Below are 19,609 nucleotides of genomic sequence, written 5' to 3'. Positions count from 1 at the left end.
CACTGCAGTGACACTAATGCGGTGGTCGTGTGTGTTGTGCTGGTACAAATGGATCAGACATCAGTGCAGCTGGAATTTTATTTTTTATTTATTTATTTATTTTTTACTCCATGTCTCTGTACACTTCTTCTTTGTTGGTCCACCTTGTGGATGTAAAGTCAGAGGCAGCAGCTCATCGACTGCAACACCGTTTGTGTTGGTCATCCTCTAGGCCTTCATCAGTGGTCACAGGACGCTGTTGGCTGGCTATTTGTGGTTGGTGCCCAGCAGCAGAAATGGATTTGTGGAAAAAAAAAATCCCAAACTAAGCTCAGAATATGTGATGGCTCCATACAGCTCAATCCTGCTGAACTGCATTAAACTTAATAAAGCTTAAACACTGACACAGAGGCTCCTAATCAGTCAGGCTGATAGAAACAGTCCTGTTTGTGTCTGTGAGTCATTAATGGCTCAGTCTCTGCAGCAGAAAAAGGCTGTACTTAATAAAGTGTCCTTTCAGTGAATATATTGTGCATAAAAGATTAACTGTAGCAAAATATCAGCTGACGTCTTCATGAATAGCTAGAACGGGCGGGGCTTGCCTATCGCGACGCAGGAGGGCAGGGCTTGTCGGAAAACAGGTGGGAAACAAATACGTGAGTGTGCTTTGTGGGGCGAGTGCAAACTGAGCACTGAGGAGTTTCAACCAGCTGCAGTTTAAGGATCGATATTTGTATTTTAATAACGCAGAGATAATGTAAGTAGACTGTATTTTTTCTACAAGGTACATTTTCACTGTTTAATCTCAGAAGTCTGTGTTTTAAGGACCATTTTATCTTAACAGGAAGTGTCTGCTAATCACATTTGCTTCATTTTGAGTTAAATTCCTCCAAGGTGATTTATAACCGTCTTTCAGAGAGAGTTTTCTCTGAATACTTAAATTCCGTTCACTTTAGGAAAGTATTTAACCGTATTACTTTACTAAAAGACGAATTGGCGCTGCGCATTAGTAAAATTTGAGGAACTAACGTTTGCAAAAAGAGATATGAAACAAAACCTGCACCCATAGAGAGACTCTCTGTGTGAAAATGTTTAAAACAGCAGCCAAACAACTGATTAAACCACCTGTGTTGAGTTAAACGATGGGCAGTGGTGTCATTAGCATGCAGTGTCCTCAGCTCCTCTGATTTAAATACAGCAGAGCACCTGCTCAAGATGAAGTGTTCCTGTATGACAAGAGCACAGACAAGCCAGCGTGTCCAGCCATTAGGCCCTCAATGTCCTTTTTCCCATTCCTGTAGATGTGGAAGTCTGTAGTGGGGCACAACGTGAATGTTAAGGTGGCGTCGGAGGGTGATGACTGGGAGACAGATCCAGATTTTGAGGTAAAGCACTGAAAAAGCTGTCACAGCTGGTTTCGAGGTTTTCCTACACACTGAAAAAAGATGGTTCTTCAAGGGCTTTTAGTAAACAATGATTCTGTTTAGTGCTTGGAACAGCAGAAGAAACCCTTTTTGGTGATATATAGAAGTATCTTCAAAAATACAACACTTTCTCCATCAATCTGAAGAACTAGTTCGCCAGGCTAAGAACCATACAGGCCTGAAAAAAAATCCTTGCATGGTAAAATGGTTCTTTAGATTGATAGAGAATGTTTTTTTGAAGAGCAGCAGGAAACTTTATAATTTGCATTATCATAATGCTATTGGCCAACTAATCACAGCTGAGAGGGTACACTTTAATCAGTGTTTGTTTTTTTAAATGGTTTTATTGAGTTTAACTGAATAATCATGACAGCCCTGAACAACACAGTGGCTGGTTTCCTCGTTCTACAGAGGCGTTTACCACAATCTTTGTGTTTGTGCTTTAGAATGACGTCTCAGAGCAGGAACAAAGGTGGGGATCCAAGACCATTGAAGGATCAGGCCGAAAAGAGCACATCAGGTAACAATAGAACGATTGCTGACAGAATTAAAAGCACACTGCTGTCATACATGGTGCAAAACTCAGTACATTGGCTTGCTTGGTAAGAGTTAAACGTGGTTGATTTATTTAAAGCAAATGTCTGCAGTTGTTCTGAAACCACTGCAGAGAGGAAAGGACGTCACTTGCAACAGAAAGAGAGAGCAGAGAGAAGGAAGTTACAGTGCTAGAGCTGCTTGTGATACATGGCCAAATATGGAGTGCTGACTGAGAGCACGTAAGATTATATTTGTCAGCAATGGTAGTTATTAAAAAATGTATATGCATTACTCACTTCTAGGTCATGAGGCTCGATACCCTTCAGTCAATGAAAAACAGTAGCCAGAAATAGAAATAGGTAGTAGGAGGAGTGTTGAGAGATGAAAACACTGAAGCAGAGAGAGTCTGTCATGATGTCGCTGTTGTCTGTGATACAGATGAATGATCCGATGCCCACTGTGTGCATGTTTGTTTGTTGGTTTTCTTATATTTTCAGAACAACAACCTGAGGTAAAAAGAAATGAAAAATAGAATTTAAGCAATTTCTGTCTCATCTCATATCGGCTGAGACATGTTTGGTCTCTAAATCTTCCTAACAAGTATTGGAAGTCTGTGTCGCCCACAATATGTTTAATAGTACATATAAGTTTTTTTGGGCATTGAGCGTTGAAATAAAATCTCTTTACATTAACTTAGATTAAACATGTTACGTATAGGTACTTACACACACACACACACACACACACACACACACACACACACACACACACACACATATATATATATATATAATGCACATATGATATATTATTATTATTCTATGTAAATACATCCACATATGCAATGTAGAATTTATTATTATTACATGTATTTACTTGCATACAGTGGGGTCCAAAAGTCTGAGACCACTACTGAAAATGGTTTTATGTTGCATTTCTTTCTAATCCAATACAATGTTTTTCATTACAAATTATATTAATGGCCTAACAGTTTGAGTAAAAAGTAGAATCTTTTGTCATTTTAACATGACTTTCAAAAATTACTTTGTGTTTCTCTCCCCATTTTGCTTTAATGACAACATGTACTCAAGCTGGCATGAACTCCAAAAGTTTGTGTAAAAACCTCTGTTCAGAAGATCAAATCCACCTTGTCTGAACACGAGATTTAATGGAAGGAATGAGACTAAAAAAAATCTGATCCATTTGTACAAAGGCCTTAACATAGTCCATACATTTGAGACATTACCTAATTATGCAAAATATTAATACATCTTCTTTATTTTATCTGTCCTAACTTTTCAAAATTCTAAACCTTTATGTTGTTTATTAATGTCACGATTGGCCCCTCCTGGTCCTGTCCATGTGTTCGTGTTTTGTTTTGGTCTAGTCCACGTATTCTTTGTTTTGGTTTCCTAGTCCGGCCCCTTGTTTTGTGATGTCACCACCTGTTTTCTGCCTGTCCCTCATTATTCCTGTGTTTTATAAGCCCCGTGTTTGCCCTTTGTATTAGCTGGTCTTTGTACTGTTTGATTGTTCTGTTTGTTTGTGTGGTTAGTTTGATGTACTGTTCGAAGTGTACGTAGTGTTGGAAGAGTTTTGTTTATTTCTGGTCTGTTTGGAGTTCTGTGTTCATTTTGTCATGTCTGTCCCTCCTGCTCTCCGTATTGGCCATTTGAACCTGGACTATCTTGTCCCTGATTTTGGATTTGCCCATAATAAATCTCGCTTGTCTCCACACATGCGTCTGCCTCAACATTGCTCCCCATCGTTACAATTAACAGGTTTAAGTAGGTAGTTACATATACATAATTTATAAGGGACATATAGATACTTACATATTGTTACTATTGGAACAAGACCATGTATCTCCAAAAAAACTAACCAGACAGGAGAAGGAAAAACATTCTTAACTTTCAATGTATGTTAATATAACAATGTTATTATATGTCATTGGACCATTTTTAATGTTCTGTTTATCATGACATTTCAGCACAGTGTATATTGTAGCAGGTATTTTCAGACTATGTGGAAAAAAATGGATAAAAATGGATTTTTTCCAGACATCAAATATATATATATATATATATATATATATATATATATATATATATATATATATATACATATATACATATGTGAGATATTATTATTATTATTACATATAATGTATATAGCACATAAGGGGCATATGTATGACTGCACGTCCTTTCAAGATATAAAAATCCTTTGTGTGTATGTTTGTGTATAGTGTTGCAGATCTGAGACAGAAGGTGTCGCATGAGCATGAGGTAGTGAAGAAGAAGGAGCTGGATGGTGGTCCTAAGGCTTCTTATGGTTATGGAGGAAAATTTGGGGTGGAGAAGGACAGAATGGATAAGGTAAACACATTTTATGAATTTATATGACTTGATTACTTCCACCCACTGGCCATTTTATTAGAAACACCTATCTTGTGCTTCAACTCACTGGCCACTTGTACATTAAACCTCCTCTCAGTATATGTGTATATAAATTGTTTGTTTTTCCCAGGTTGCTATGGGACATAACTATGTGGCTCAGGTAGAGCAGCACTCATCCCAAACAGATGCAGCAAAAGGTTTTGGAGGGAAATATGGTGTGCAGAAGGATCGTGTGGACAGGGTGAGGATGCTAAATTGTGTTCCAGTCAGTGTAAATATAGAGATAAATGGATATCTCAAGATTTTTTAAAAATCTTTTTTCTTTCCCCTCCGCAGTCAGCCCAGAATTATGATTATAAGGGTGAAGTAGAGCAGCATGCCTCTCAGAAAGGTACAGAACCCAATCCATCTGGCCATCTGTTTAAAGTAACAGTTTGCCTAAAAATTGAATGTATAAAAATGTTGTTTATCTCAAATGTAGTTGAGTAGCCAAGACATATTTGGTGTCTTAAGTTTGCTTTTCTAGTTTTACATTTGGTTCATGTGTGTAGATAAAGTGACTCAAATTTGTCATTAACTGGCAAAGTTGGACTAGTGATGATGACTGAGGTTAGAGACTGTTAGCACTTGTCTGTTTAAACCTTCATCTCAACACGTCATGTTCTATGGATTTGTGGTCTGAGTTGAACATGGTACACTGGACGCTGCATTTTGCCTACTTGATGAGTCTGTCGTCAACTTTTTTTGGTTGATGAAGGGGAGTATTTTTCAAGTAATGCCTTACAAATTTGACTGAAATGCTCAGTCCTTACACATCTTACACCTAAACATGGATGAAAGTGCATTGCATAGTTTAACCACCTGGAAGCCTGAATTTTGTATGTTCTTTTGTCTAGTATTACTTCTTGTTTTGCTGTTACTTGTTAGCTGCATTAGCCTTGTAGCTCCAGTATAAAATTAAAGAAGCATACTTCAGGTACCATTGTCCCGACTCATCAACTACATTTGGAATAGGGTCTTGATCAGCAGCTGAACATCATCCTATAGAAGTCCGTCACAGAGTCTTTCCTTTCTTTACCTGCAATTTCTAATAAAACCTGCCGTTTTATTCCTAAACCTCAGACTATGCCAAAGGCTTTGGGGGAAAGTATGGTGTGCAGAAGGAAAGAGTGGACAAGGTTGCTTTGGGTTACGATTATAAAGGAGAAACTGCGAAACATCAGTCACAGAAAGGTAATGTAATTACATCCTGTGGCATCTTTTATGTACAACATGCTTTATTAATAAACAGACGGTTCCAGATCTAAAATCTGATTGGCTGAGTCTTATTTGGAAGTAGAAAAATAGAAAAACACACTTGTGAGTGCACGCATCAACTAAATTCTGTATTAATGCAAACTGTTATGTTGCTTGACAGCCATAGGCTACCCTTATGGAAAGGTTACATATATTTCACATGTGAAGTGTGCAAAAACCACTAAACACAAGTAAACATGTGTGAATAATGTGTGATGTGACCTGAAACATAGAATCACACTTTTTTGTCATGAGAACATTTTTTTTCTACATGTATGTGAATTGTGCAGTATGTGTTTATGGAAATGCATGTTTTTTATAAGGGTACTGTTTATGGACTACTTTGCTTGGTGGAAGACTTGTTTGTTATTAATAAATTAAATTATATATTGGATACTGGTATATCAAAATATGTGTTGATGTATTTTTATAAATGGAATAATTCACTCCAGGCATTTGTTTTACATCATGCCTAAAAATCACTGCGACATATGACCTAAAATTGCTCATTGCTCATTGCCATTCCAAAGTATCCTTTAATGTCCAAGCAAAAATAGCACATTTATGTAGTACTTACATTAGTACGTACATACAGTTAGGACATTTATAGTCTGTAGGTGACTTGTTAATTCCAAAATCAGAAGGCAAAATGGAAAATGGTTTGTCAAACGTTCAAGGTTTAGAATCAAGTGGCCTCGTTGACCAACCGTTAAAACCCTTTTATGCAGTTTTTGAACTTCACCAGTGTTTTATTTGGGATTTATTCTTGGGTAAGAGCAGAATCCACACACACGCAAGAGAACAAAGGTGTGAAGGGTTTGAACAATGTGTCATGAATCTGACAGACTTTTTCTTAGGATCTTTCTCAAGACTGAATTTATGAAAAAAAAGGTATTAGTGAATGTGGCCCTTTATTTTCAGTCATGTAAAAAAACAATGTTGTTGCAGACAAATGTAAAAAAATTTATCCTACAATGTTAGTCAATTTCATGGGCTTCAAATAATTAGTAGGAAGCATCAAGAATGAAGTTATAATAAAATTAATATCCAAAATCCACCATAAACGATTAAATCAGAAGACAGATAACTTGTCAAAGGAATATGTGTAGAAATGTACAATATATTATTTATAATTCAGTGCATTTAGTTCACAGAATTCTTAAAGAAAGAAATTTGTCTAAAACTAAAGTTTGGCGAATAGTTTGTAATATTTAAGTCCACACTGTATAGGTTATTGTTTTGTATAAAGTAACAAAAAAATTACAAGCATCTGGCAAGTGATTCCAAATCAACCGATTTCCGATCGGTAGGACAAAAAGAGCGTTACATGATTTTGTGTCATCAGCAACACAAAATGATGTTAAATTATGTGGTTTTCGAGTCTTTTGTCCCTGAAACACAATGATGAAATCTGATGATGCGGGTTCTTCTGTAATCTGTTCTAGATTATTCAAAGGGCTTTGGGGGCAAGTATGGAGTGGAGACAGAGAAGGTGGACAAAGCTGCTTTGGGTTATGACTATAAAGGAGAAACAGAAAAACACCAGTCACAAAAAGGTAATGTAGAGATTCTGTAACATATTTTCCGTAACATAATCTACCCAAACAGCCACAAATTATATTTCTTGATGTAATCATCACAAGATCATTGTGTTTAGAGTTTGTAGATGATTTAAAAATGTGCGTAAAGACAAAAGGTCTTACATGACTGTATAGTATTCCAGTGTTAAACAATATTCTTCTTTTAAACATAGTTTTTTTGTGTTCTATACTAGATTACTCAAAGGGCTTTGGAGGGAAATATGGAGTGGAGAAAGAAAAAGTTGACAAAGCTGCCCTGGGTTATGATTACAAAGGAGAAACTGAGAAACACCAATCACAGAAAGGTAACATGATTCTCAAAATTAGGAGAGTAACAATAAACAGATTTCACAGTATTATATGTTGTAGTTTTTGCATTATGATACTGTAGAGATTCAGTAAAGACGTAAACGAAAAAATGCCATTATTCATTTTATTTTCATTTATATATTTATCTTTGGTCAAAGAAGAAATTTTCTTAGAAAATAACTCAATTTTACACAAAGTGCAAATGGTTTCACATGCAGCACAAGGTATTATTTCTTTTAGGAATTTAGCCAGTGTTTTTTTTATAGAACGGTATCACACTAGAACTGATGAAGAAGGGCCCTGAGAATTCTGCTCCGCGAAACGTTACAACATGTAATTGTGAATTTGATTCTGTTTCTTTGCTTGTTGTCTCCTTTAGACTATGCAAAGGGCTTTGGAGGACAGTATGGTGTTGAGGCAGACCGCATGGATAGGGTAAATCTATTTAACAGCATGAACTTGGCCTTCTGAAGATGGTTTGGGATAAATATCTGTGACTTACGTAGCCTTTTCTAATCACAGAGTGCAGCCTCATTTAGTGAGATGGAGTCACCAACTTCGTCTTACGAGAAGACTGTGCCTGTTGAGACGTGTAAGTGTCGAATGTAATACCGTGTTTACACCCTTAATACTTTAGAAGTAGTCCATCAGCCATGTTTGGTGGAGGTTTGCTTCTTTAGTTTTGCTCTGGAGCTATGAAGCTAATGTGGCTGTGACGTAGTGGAAACCTATAGGCCATCAGTTAGCACAATGCCCTAGCAAACTGCAGGCCTAAATCAACACACGCCTACATCAATGTGTGTTGCTGAGTCTCAAATAGACTTGCTTATGTGGTTTCTGATACTGTATGATATAATGTTGTCTGCAAACATAGATAAAAGTAGTTTAGCATAGCTAAAAACAGAAGCAGCGATACTGGAGTCTGAATTTCAAATATACTTATGTCCAGCTAAGCTTTTATGTAATAGATGGTGTAGTGAGGGGATCCAAATAATTTTTCTTAAGGTGAAAAACACAAAGCGCACAGTCCTTCTTTGTCTTAGAAGTTGACACTGTTCATTTTCGGACGCTGCATGGCTCTCAATCGCTAAGCAGCTGTAGTGTCATAGCTGTTAATCTGTTGTGCTGACTAGGTGTTGTACAGTATGTATAAGCATGAAGGGCTCAGAGTACACAAATAATGAGCATTGCATTCAATAGAAAAATGCACCCTGGCCTGCAAAAATATACACAGTCAACTGTAGATGGACAGTGTGACAATCATCATCATGATGAAACATTTGTTACCTTAAAAAACAATATGCTTTTTTAAGCATATATTGAAAGTCAGTAGAACCAAAGAACGCTGACCCAACTGCATGTTTTATTGCAAAGACAGCATGGGATGGCACAGTGGTGCAGTGGGTAGCGCTGTCGCCTCACAGTGAGGAGGGCCTGGGTTCGATTCCCCGGCCGGGTGATCAGGGTCCTCTCTGTGTGGAGTTTGCATGTTCTCCCCGTGTCTGCGTGGGTTTCCTCCAGTTTCCTCCAACAGTCCAAAGACATGCTAAATTGCCCCTGGGTGTGAGTGTCTGTCTGTTTGCCCTGCAATGGACTGGTGACCTGTCCAGGGTGTATTCTGCCTTCCGCCTGATGACTGCTGGGATAGGCTCCAGCATCTGCTGCGACCCTGAGGGAGAAGCAGCTTAGAAAATGGATCGATGGACAGCATAATTGGTCCTATATAGTTAGATTTACTGCAGTGCAATATATAAAATTTTGAGTTTCTTTTTAAATGTGGCATTACTAGTGAATTGTATCTGTATGTCAAATAATCATGATACGTATCTTAAATTGTGAAACTGTCTTTTTATGATGAGATATTTTTGCCCAGGATATATATCACACACCACCACTGTGACCCCCCCACCAACTCCTAATGAATGTCTCATGCATGTTTTTGTGTGTGTAGCAAGTGCAGGCGCTGGAAATCTGAAGGCTCGGTTTGAGAACATGGCCAAAGCATCAGAGGAGGAGAACAGAAAGAAAGCAGAGGAAGAGCGGGCGAGGCGGCAAGTCAGAGAGAAAAGGGAGAGAGAGGAGGCTCAAAACAGACAACAGGTTCACACACACATCTTACACACAGGACCTGGATGATCTATCAAATCAAATCAAATTTATTTGTATAGCGCTTTTTACAACGGATGTTGTCACAAAGCAGCTTCACAGAATTCCAGAAAAGACAAAGTTTTAACAAGAATGTAAAAAATGTAAAAACCCCCTGGCGGGCAAGCCAGAAACAGCTGTTTTTAAGCAATAGAACACAAGAAGTGATGTGTCATTTTGAACACAGCTATTTTTTTTATTTGATACTGACTCTGACACAGGCACTGCAAATGAAGTACACACAGTAGATGTAACTGTACAAATTTACCAACTGTCTAAACACCTACAGCACATAGATGTGTGTTTGTGTGTGAAGCTGCAGAGCAGTAATGAGGAAGTGCAGGAGCGAAGGCTTCCTCCTATTCCAGCATCTGAAGCCCCTCCACAGCCATCCAGGCCACTGCCTGAAATACCCAGAGACTCACCTGATCCTGTAGCTCAAGTAAGTCAAACTTATCTCAGTTGACTCTGCACTACATATAAACATACTGAGATTTTCTCTAATTGAATAGAACACAATAGAACATACTAGATATTGGTACTTACATACATATACATATCTGACATTATAATTACATATTGGTATTTACACATGTATAATAAATAGGGAACATATTAAATATCTTCCGACTGTTGTCGGAAGATAACCTCCGTTTTTGTTGTTCTTCAGTTTTTAACATAATTTGAAAATGCCTGTTGCTTTTTACATTGTGTAAATGTCATGATGAATGGATGATAAAGAAAGGACCCAAAATGACTTGGAAAAAAAGTCTGGTTCCATTGTCTTACATTAAAAGTAAAGTGTGTTTTTTCCTTCTCCTGTAAAGTTACCATTTTGGAGATATGAGGGTTTGATCCTACAGCAACGATATAGACACCTACATGGGACATATTATGTATAAGTGGTTGCATAAGTAATATACATAGGACATACTACATAGAGGTACATATAACGTTGCTGTATAATTTAAATTTTCTAGATAGATAGACAGACAGAAAGATAGATAGGTAGTTAGATACTTATATATTATACGTATAAGACATATGTATGATGCCACTTCCTGACAAAAGTTAAAAACAAATCTGTATGTGTGTGTTTGTTTCCACAGGAGGATCCTCAGCCTGATTATGATGAACCCCCATCTCTGCCCCCCCGCTTTGCTGGCCCATCAGAGGAGGAACAGGAAGATGAAGAGTCCACTCCTCCTCCTCTTCCTCATCGAGAAGAAGAAGAAGAGGAAGAATATGAGGACGTCGCACCAGCTACTTTGCCTGGTTAGGCACAAACACACACAGCCACACACACGTGAAACTACACAGAAACTATTGTTTCTATCTATTAGTGCTTTTAGTTGGTTCTCATAAACTCATAAAACTCTGTTTACCATAATGAAGATTCCAATGGCTGGCAGAGTCGTGTCTATAAAGATGAACTCAGGCCAGTTTTGAGTTTATCAGTTGTGATGCATCACCAGCTGGAACATTTTTGTTACCACAACAACACGGTTGACTAAGCTGGCAAAGTGTACAAGTGGTAAATTCATTAGTGATACTTTAGTTTGTGTTCTGTGGTGTGAATAGGCAGGTCCTATCAGTAATAGCTGTTAGTATTAGTCCATCCCAACAGATATATTGTTCATATTTGCCACACAAACTACATACAGTGGAAGTCAAAAAGAACTGTTCACTGTTTTGATGTGTTTATCCTGTTGGTTCAGACATGTTCACACATTTTAATGCACTATTACTGTTTATTTGCAGAATTTAACATATTGGACAAAAATATAACATAAAATGTGACCTGTGAAAAAGTTATGGCACATTTTATTTTTTTGTTTTTCTCAACATGTTAAACTAAAATGATTAGAAATTAGCAGAAAATTTCATATTTAAGTTTGTTCCCTGTATAGGGAAATTAGAAAATCAGCAATCATCTCACAAGGTTTGTTCAAACCTTTGCTTTTGACAGTATCATTGATATCAGCAGTTGTTCAGTTTAGCAATTCAAACAACTGGTAGTTACGACCTGATGTACAGTTTTCTGTTTTTACATGTGATGGACTGAACGCACCATTTGTTTTGACAAAATGTGTATATTTTTTTTAGTTTCTCCCACAGCTGTTGATAATGACTATGAGGACCTTAGCGGAGGTCAGGCAGCCGTGGCGATTTATGACTACCAAGGAGGTGAGTGTAACTATCACTATCACTCGGACACATTTATCCATTTCCTCTTTTAATGCATCAGAAAAAATAATTAGTGCCTTATTATATATTACATATTAGTAATTTATTATATATTAGTACACGTATGTGTATGTTCTTTCTTGTATCATTCTCTTATATTTTGCATGATCAGTCAATTGACAGCAAAGAGTTTATCCGTCAAAACACAAATATTATCATACAAATATACACTATATTGCCAAAAGTATTCGCTCGTCTGCCTTCACACGCATATGAAATTGAGTGAGATCCTATTCTTAATCCATGGGGTTTAATATGATGTCGGCCCACACTTTTCAGCTGTAACAGCTTCAACTCTTCTGGGAAAGCTTTCCACAAGGTTTAGGAGTGTGTTTACGGGAATTTTTGACCATTTTTCCAGATCAGGACTCTTTAGGCCAGTCGAGTTCTTCCACACCAAACTCGTTCATCCGTGTCTTTATGGACCTTGCTTTGTGAACTGGTGTGTTATGTTGGAACAGGAAGGGGCCGTCCCCAAACTGTTCCCACAAAGTTGGGAGCATGAAATTGTTCAAAATCTCTTGGTGCTGAAGCTTTAAGAGTTCCTTTTACTGGAACTAAGGGGTCGAGCCCAAATCCTGAACAACAACCCAACATCATAATCCCCCCCTCCACCAAACTTTACACTTGGCACAATGCAGTCAGACAAGTACTGTTCTCCTGGCAACCGCCAAACCCAGAGTCATCCATCAGATTGCCAGATGGAGAAGTGTGATTCGTCATTCCTGAGAACACATCTCCACTGCTCTAGAGTCCTGAGTTCCTCTAAAAGTGTTGTGTTCATGTGACTGACAAAACCAACGTGATGAGTAATTTAAAACATAATGACCTTTACAAGGACAGTCAGAACGCTGTCCCTGATTGGTCTAAGAGCTGTCTGCTATGCAGTCCCTAAATTAATGTCCTGAAGCAAGATAGTGTATAGTACAAGTTGGCATAATGATGTAGCCCAGTATGGTGATCCACCATAATGTGACAAAAAATCTAAGGTTATATGCAGGGTTAAATCAAAGCTTAAAACTCACTGGCTTTGCAAGAAATCCTGATTCATGAGACTCCATTCTTCATGCTTTAAGTAGTTACTTAAATTAACCATTTGAATTAATTTCTGTTTTCAGAAGCGGACGATGAGATCTCCTTCATGCCTGATGATGTCATCACAAACATTGAGATGGTGGATGAAGGCTGGTGGAAGGGAACTTGCCATGGCCACACTGGCCTTTTCCCAGCATCATTTGTGAAGCTCATGCAGTGAAGTGTTAAAGCACCACCCACTTTGTCAATGAATTATCTGCTCACTAGCTTTAACCTGTTACTGCCCCATGGGTTGCCAGATTTATTGCAGAAAACCCACCCCAAAGTCCAACCAAAATTTTATACAAAGCAATACTGAGTTTAGAAGAGTGATGTACAAATAAGACATCATTTTTGTAAGCAAATAGGCAAGCCAGTGTCAAAATGCCAAACTTCAAGTACCAAACTATACTGCAGCCTATTTACTGCAAGTTTACTCCATTATTTAGCCAATGCAGCTTATGCGACATAACTCAACGGCTAACCTGTTTGGCTGAGCCAGATATCATGTTGAGGGGCTATTAAAGCTGTTTTACATTATATTTTTAAATACAATTTATCATTTTAACGATGATCAGTAGATTACTGCAACTTCATGCTGTATTCAAGAGTATTATGTGCAATGAAATGGTGCAGTGTTTTAAAATGACATTTCATAATAAACTGAAAGTTAAGAGGAAAGTTTTAATATCACAAAGCATTTTTCAACCATACATATCTGTAATAACTGACAGTCCACACTCTTTATTAATCTAGTTGTCCCAGTAGTAATAGACCATATATCTATGTAGTAAGCAAAAACTGTTTCAACAGATCTGAAGAACTGATGTGTAAAGGAATGTTCCAACACTTTTCCACTTCTGTATTTATAGCATACAGCTGAATGCCACTAATCTTTTTTCTGTAGTTAAAAAAATTTCCCTGCATTTAAAAAAAAAAAAAAAAATCAGAACTTGACTTGAAACACTTAGAATAGAAGCAAATGGGCTGTTTTGTTTTAAAATCAACAGGTTTTCTGTTTTCCGCCAACAGGGAAACGCGAAACTGATCGTATACCTCATACAAAGCAGACAGAGATCAGGTTGAAAGTGTTTTCATGGGACTCTTCTCAGCCATTCATTATTATTCTCAAACAACTCAACGTTCATCATTACAGATCCCATTTGCAATATCACCCATTAGCACAGTGTAATTGAAAGAGTTCACACGGTTCACAAATTGTACATAATATGCATCAAGCATAGCCCACAAACTCAGCACTCCTACATTTACTGAAATAAGGCACAACCATACGGTGGTACACTTGGGGGGTGACTGACCACAGCCGTGGGAATTATAACTGACTGAAAAAATAATCCACTTGTTTCTATTTCATTAAAAATAGTCCACACAGGTAAAGATCAATCTACCAGGCAACACCCTTTTTTGTCTTCTGTTTTCCTTTGCTTGCCTTGCGTTTGCTTTTCATCTTTTTGGCCTGCCTCTGGCTCATCCACACTGGGTACTGTCCATGCTCATTGAGCATTGTCTTCTTGTTCCGCTTGCTGTCCATCTCCATCTGTCCCATATCGTCTGGAAGAAATAACAGAGCAGATATAAAGGAGCAGACAGATTATCCTATAATGTAATGACCTAGGCCTGAAATTAGCAGCTGATTCAAATGGCTATAAAAATCTTATCAGCCTAGATAAGAGACATACACACTCCTCCAAAATGTATTGGAACTGCAAGACTAATTCTTAAATATTTTTTGCTGTACACTGAAGACATTTGTATTTCAAAATCAAAAGATGAATATGAAATTATGATGATCATAATTTTTACTGTGATATTTATTCCTAAATGTGTTGAACAACTCCAAACATGGCACCTTTTGTGCAAACTGACTCATTTTTAAGTGACCAAAAATACTGTAGTTTCATGCTGCCCAGGTGTGCGCTGTTCAGACTGTTTAAATAATTACATACATGAAGACCATACAGCTGTCTATGGGAGAAAAGCAAGCTATTTTAAAACTAATAAAAGAAAAATCAACCAAAGCCATTGAACATGCATTGGGCATAGCCAATACAACAATCTGCAATGTCCAGAAAAAGAAAGAAACCACTGGTGCACAACCAATCACACTTTGAATAAGTTGGCCAAGGACAACAATAGCAGATCATGACAGACACAGAGGTGAGAGGTGTGGAAAAAAAATGACCTCACACCAACAACCTCCACAGGGCAGTAGTGAAGGTCTGGCAATCCCCCGGTCAAAAAAAGGCCAAATCAAAAGATACAAACCACTTATCAGCAGTAAGAAACGGAAGGCCAATTTGGAATTTGCAGAGAAAAACAGAAGAGCCACGCAAGTTTTATGGACCGACCAGTTAGTTTATCCCAGGAGAAAAATACATATTATACCTTTCATAAACAAATGTTTTAAAACAATAAAATGAAAAGCCTGGTAACCAGACGGGGTGTAGAGTCAATACAACATGGAAAATATGATTTCAATGGATTATGGTACAATTATGTTCCCTGGCTAAAGGTCCTGAGAGGTACCCTTGAGGGTACCACCCCAGTGACAGGAGGGGTACTTTTTTTCTGAAAGTGTATGTTTGTGTAACAATACTATTCTCATAACGTTACCTTCATGCTGGATACATTTGACATGTTTGTTTTATAAATTAGTTGGGCTCAATTGTTCCCAACCCAGCTCCACAGATGGTCCAAATATTACCCTGAACCAGCACACAAGTACTGAACAAATTCACAGACCACCGACATATGATGCACTGATACAAAGGTGATGAGATTATTACTGTATATAATTGACTGCTGTGTAAATTATAGTTAATCATGATTTTTTTATAACAAAATTTTAAACTGTACTAAAATAGGAAAACAACAAAATTCAATTGTCCTGAAATGTGCAGTGATTCAGTGAATTATATCCTAAAGAATAGTAGTCAAACGGTATCAACCTCAGGACAGAGGTTTATACCCCCAACTGTCAGTTATTAAAAGGAAAATTTGCCTTACTGCTCAGTGTTTTCAATTTACTACTTTAAAAGAGCATTCCAGCCTAAAACTGGCATGTAACGTTATCAGTTGTGTTCTGTAGTACTGCATCTCTCAGTAAGCTTGAGACAACTGATGACTGTACCATGAATCGCTGATACGATTGACAATTGCAATTGCAAATCTGGAGGATTTGAATGTTTGAAAACATGCCGTCCATGGCTTTAAAATGTACAAAAATAATTACATTTGTCTTGTAATCTGTTATCCAGGAGGATAAATTGCTTGTGTGTGTGCGCGCATCTGTTTTCTTTTAACAAGTTTTCAATTAAAGTGTATGTTAGTCCATGTCCTGAATCAGACCTGAGATGTAGTCTGGCTTCAGAACACAGCACTGCTAATCACAAAAACTCAGGAGGATAGATGAGGTCCAAGAGGGTGGAAAATATTTAAATCTAACTGTGGGGAAACTGATCTTTTGTGATGCACCAAACCATTTCCTACAGAACTGTAGTCAAATCAAATCGCTGCAAGGTCAGAGATTTAAACCCTCAGCTGACTGGTTGCTTCAGGTGCACTGGGTGCATCTATTCATACTCACCATCTTCTCCCAGCATCTCCACATCCTCAGCTTTCTCCTTTAATTTCTTAGCAGGCACCACAGTTGCGATCTCAGCAACATCCTTCATGGTGATCTCGCCTTTGCCTTCCTGCCCCAGAGCCACTTTAAGCCGAGCCAGTTCCTTGGGTGCATTTTTCTTCCTCTTCTCCGCTCGCATCTTTCTCTTCCATTTGCTGCGTAAACTCTTCGCCATGGTTCCAAACCTGGGGAAAACAAACAGATGTGTAAAAGCAAAGAAAAAGGTATGTTATCCACACGTTGACCAAGTTTACAGAGGCTTGCTCACAAACGTCATAAATTATGTCACGATAATGTCCTCCTAGTATATGACCGGTATCGTCAACTCAAACACTGAACAACAGCATGGATCGTTTAGACCAATTACAGCGAGCCTGTAAACTACAACCACCACCACAGTGTACAGTGCCTTCAGTTATCTTGATGCTTGTTGCATTTTTCCCCATTTCCACCAGAGCTTCCCTGCTTCAGTAATACTAAAATACAGGTATTTCACTGTGTTGGTGCAGCTCCTAGGCTGCTTTACTGTTGCCCACACCTCTCACTTTGAAGCTTTAGCATTATATTTTAGACCAAAAGGGAAAAAACAGAATCCAACAAATTTCAGTTTCTATGCTGATGCTGGCTGTACTAAGCAGTTGCAACAAATTTCTGTAAGCAACTCAGCACTGCAGCAGTTCTTGAGCTGCCACACTGGTCTTACAGTGCCTGTCTGGAATGGGGCACTCACCGTTTCACTACAGTAGTAACAGTCTTCCTAAGGCGGGTTTAGGATGCTCCACACACCTCTGCCTATTCAGCGTTTAAACATCACAAATAACAACGCGGATTGTAGGATCCTTTTTTAACCTACATCAAAGCCTCAGCAAGCTTGAGTTGGGCGTTACCTCCTCCAGTACTGTTTAAATGGGAACTTCAATTGGCTAACACAAAAAATTGGTTAACACAAAAAATCATCCAGAGTAGTTGAATGTGAAATAGCGACTTGCCACACAGCGGGGACGATATGAACCATTCACGTGCTTACGAGATCTTTAATACCTCTAAAACCTCACTCACAGAAAGTTATATGACACTAGTCATCAATATGCTGCCAGACGCCTGAGAGATCGTTTTACACGAAAAGGTTCTGTTCTGTGGTGAAGTTCTGGCCTAAAACATTAACCATCTCTCATAAAACCAATCGATTTACTCGTTTTGTGGATACAAGAGGAGAGTTCTGTGGCACACTAACGTTAGTCCCCAGAGAAAACTTTCAGATTGGCCAGTACTTCACAGAAATCACCGTCACATGTTTAAACTCAGAAGACGCCTGTAGGTTCTCTGGTAGTTTTGGAAAGTAAATGAAATTCTAGCTATATTAATGTAAACATCGCGTCCCCGAGTTCCCACCACCACCACTATAAAACAAATCCGCGTCGGCAAACCTCTCTACAATAAAGCAATACGTTTCGCATCAAACCACTCTGAATAACCAGGTTCACAAATAACTGCGGTTTATTTAGACCTTTTGAAAATTCGGTGGAACTGCCCTTTAAACTCTCGGCTGCACGCGCTTCACGCTTCAAACGCTGGTGTTAAAATTCTTCAACAAGCCATTAAATATAAACCGACAGAGCCAAATCGACTGGCGTTACACATTTAAAGACTTACGTGCAAAACGGAGAAGCTCCTAGTTTCACATTTATGTAGCTAAAGAAGCTAAAGAGGCTAAAGAGGCTAAACACGTAGCTTAGCCGCAGATAAACCCCCAATTTAACTATTACAGACAAACCGCGCACAGCTGCTCCCCTGCCTCACTCACTCGTCTTCTGCTCCGTCTCGTTAAGCCGTCAGAACAGCAGTTAATAGCGGTTAATAGCTTAATTATCAGATATTATTAGAAACTATTTCTCTCACCTCGTTCAACAGCAGAGCACACGTGTTACTATGCGCCGGAAAGTGGGTTGCCCGGTTTGCGACAGTGTTGAGATGATTGAAATGCCGTAAACTGCTTTTGATACTAAGCTGAAATGAAATGTCGGTAAAAACATGCAAATAAAAGGATTTGAGGGCGTGAAAACAGCCACATTCAGGAGCATTAAAACAGCCACAGGCAAGAGAAAATTAAATGTTTTGTTCCTCGTTGCTCTCACAGTGAGCAGCTGTGCTCAGTGAGCTGTCCAGCAGGGGGCGCTGCAGAGCCATCAGCCGCTCAATTAAGGTTCCACGTAGAACCTTATACAACAGTGTCCATCAATCTGAAGAACCACTTCAGCATTTATCATGAAATGGTTCTGTATAGAACTCATGGTTCTAAATAGAACCATTATCTTTACTAAAGGCCTTGCAGAACCATTTTGTAGGTGTGTAGGTGTTATTGCTGTGAGGATTTGATTGCATTGAGCCACAAGAGCATTAGTGAGGTCAGGCACTGACATTAGATGATTAGTTCTGGATCACAAGCTCCACTCCAACTCATCCCAAAGGTACTGGATAGAGGTCCATCACTCCAGAGAACCCAGTTCCACGGCTCAGTAATCATAGGTTCATGGGCCGCTGCTCCACAGCATGGTATTCTATTTGTTAATGCTCGTCTGTGGAGATTAAGCTGTATGAGCACAGTCCTTTACATGTTAATCCCTCTTTATTTTGTGCTCATTGATTTGGCACTGCCCTGTGATGGACTGGCGACCTGTCCAGGGTGTATCTTGCCTTCCGCCCAGTGACCGCTGGGATAGGCTCCAGCACCCCCCCTCAGCACCCCACTTCAGATTAACCCTGAGGGAGAAGCGGCTTAGAAAATGGATGGATGGATGGTTTGGCACTATAATGTTCAGGTATATGAAATTCTTACATGTAAAAGTAAAAGATGTAAGTATGTGTATTAATTAGATTTGCTCATGTAAAAAAAATCCCTGGTGATAAATCAGTCTGAGCTTGTAACGAAGAGAATGTAAATATTTAATACATGACCATATTCATAAAACCGTG

At 38.5% G+C, this 19,609-nt stretch overlaps 2 protein-coding genes across 4 annotated transcripts; one reads left to right on the top strand and one right to left on the bottom strand.

The window, feature by feature from the left end:
• Positions 1 to 610: 610 nt before the first annotated feature.
• hcls1 (hematopoietic cell-specific Lyn substrate 1) lies at positions 611 to 13,671 on the top strand. Its single transcript, XM_037542315.1, has 16 exons — positions 611 to 736; positions 1,281 to 1,364; positions 1,850 to 1,923; positions 4,189 to 4,318; positions 4,470 to 4,580; positions 4,676 to 4,730; positions 5,462 to 5,572; positions 7,081 to 7,191; positions 7,410 to 7,520; positions 7,904 to 7,959; positions 8,047 to 8,116; positions 9,476 to 9,624; positions 9,986 to 10,111; positions 10,779 to 10,944; positions 11,776 to 11,856; positions 13,035 to 13,671. Exons 2-16 carry the CDS (start codon positions 1,281 to 1,283, stop codon positions 13,169 to 13,171), a joined length of 1,572 nt encoding a protein of 523 aa, XP_037398212.1. The 5' UTR covers positions 611 to 736; the 3' UTR covers positions 13,172 to 13,671.
• On the bottom strand, positions 13,661 to 18,692 carry llph (LLP homolog, long-term synaptic facilitation factor). 3 transcript variants are annotated; one of them, XM_017707572.2, is made up of 3 exons: positions 18,536 to 18,692; positions 16,598 to 16,821; positions 13,661 to 14,562 (listed from the first exon to the last, which is right to left on the bottom strand). In XM_017707572.2, exons 2-3 carry the CDS (start codon positions 16,809 to 16,811, stop codon positions 14,396 to 14,398), a joined length of 381 nt encoding a protein of 126 aa, XP_017563061.1. In that variant the 5' UTR covers positions 16,812 to 16,821; positions 18,536 to 18,692; the 3' UTR covers positions 13,661 to 14,395. The 3 variants fall into 3 exon arrangements, with proteins under 3 accessions (XP_017563061.1, XP_017563063.1, XP_017563062.1); XM_017707574.2 differs by lacking the exon at positions 18,536 to 18,692 and adding an exon at positions 18,441 to 18,461; XM_017707573.2 differs by lacking the exon at positions 18,536 to 18,692 and adding an exon at positions 18,290 to 18,382.
• Positions 18,693 to 19,609: the final 917 nt, after the last annotated feature.

This window comes from Pygocentrus nattereri, chromosome 1 (genome assembly GCF_015220715.1).
Source record: "Pygocentrus nattereri isolate fPygNat1 chromosome 1, fPygNat1.pri, whole genome shotgun sequence".
NCBI lineage: Eukaryota > Metazoa > Chordata > Actinopteri > Characiformes > Serrasalmidae > Pygocentrus > Pygocentrus nattereri.
The sequence above is the reverse complement of the archived record's forward strand: the minus strand, read 5'-3'. Positions and strand labels throughout refer to the sequence as shown.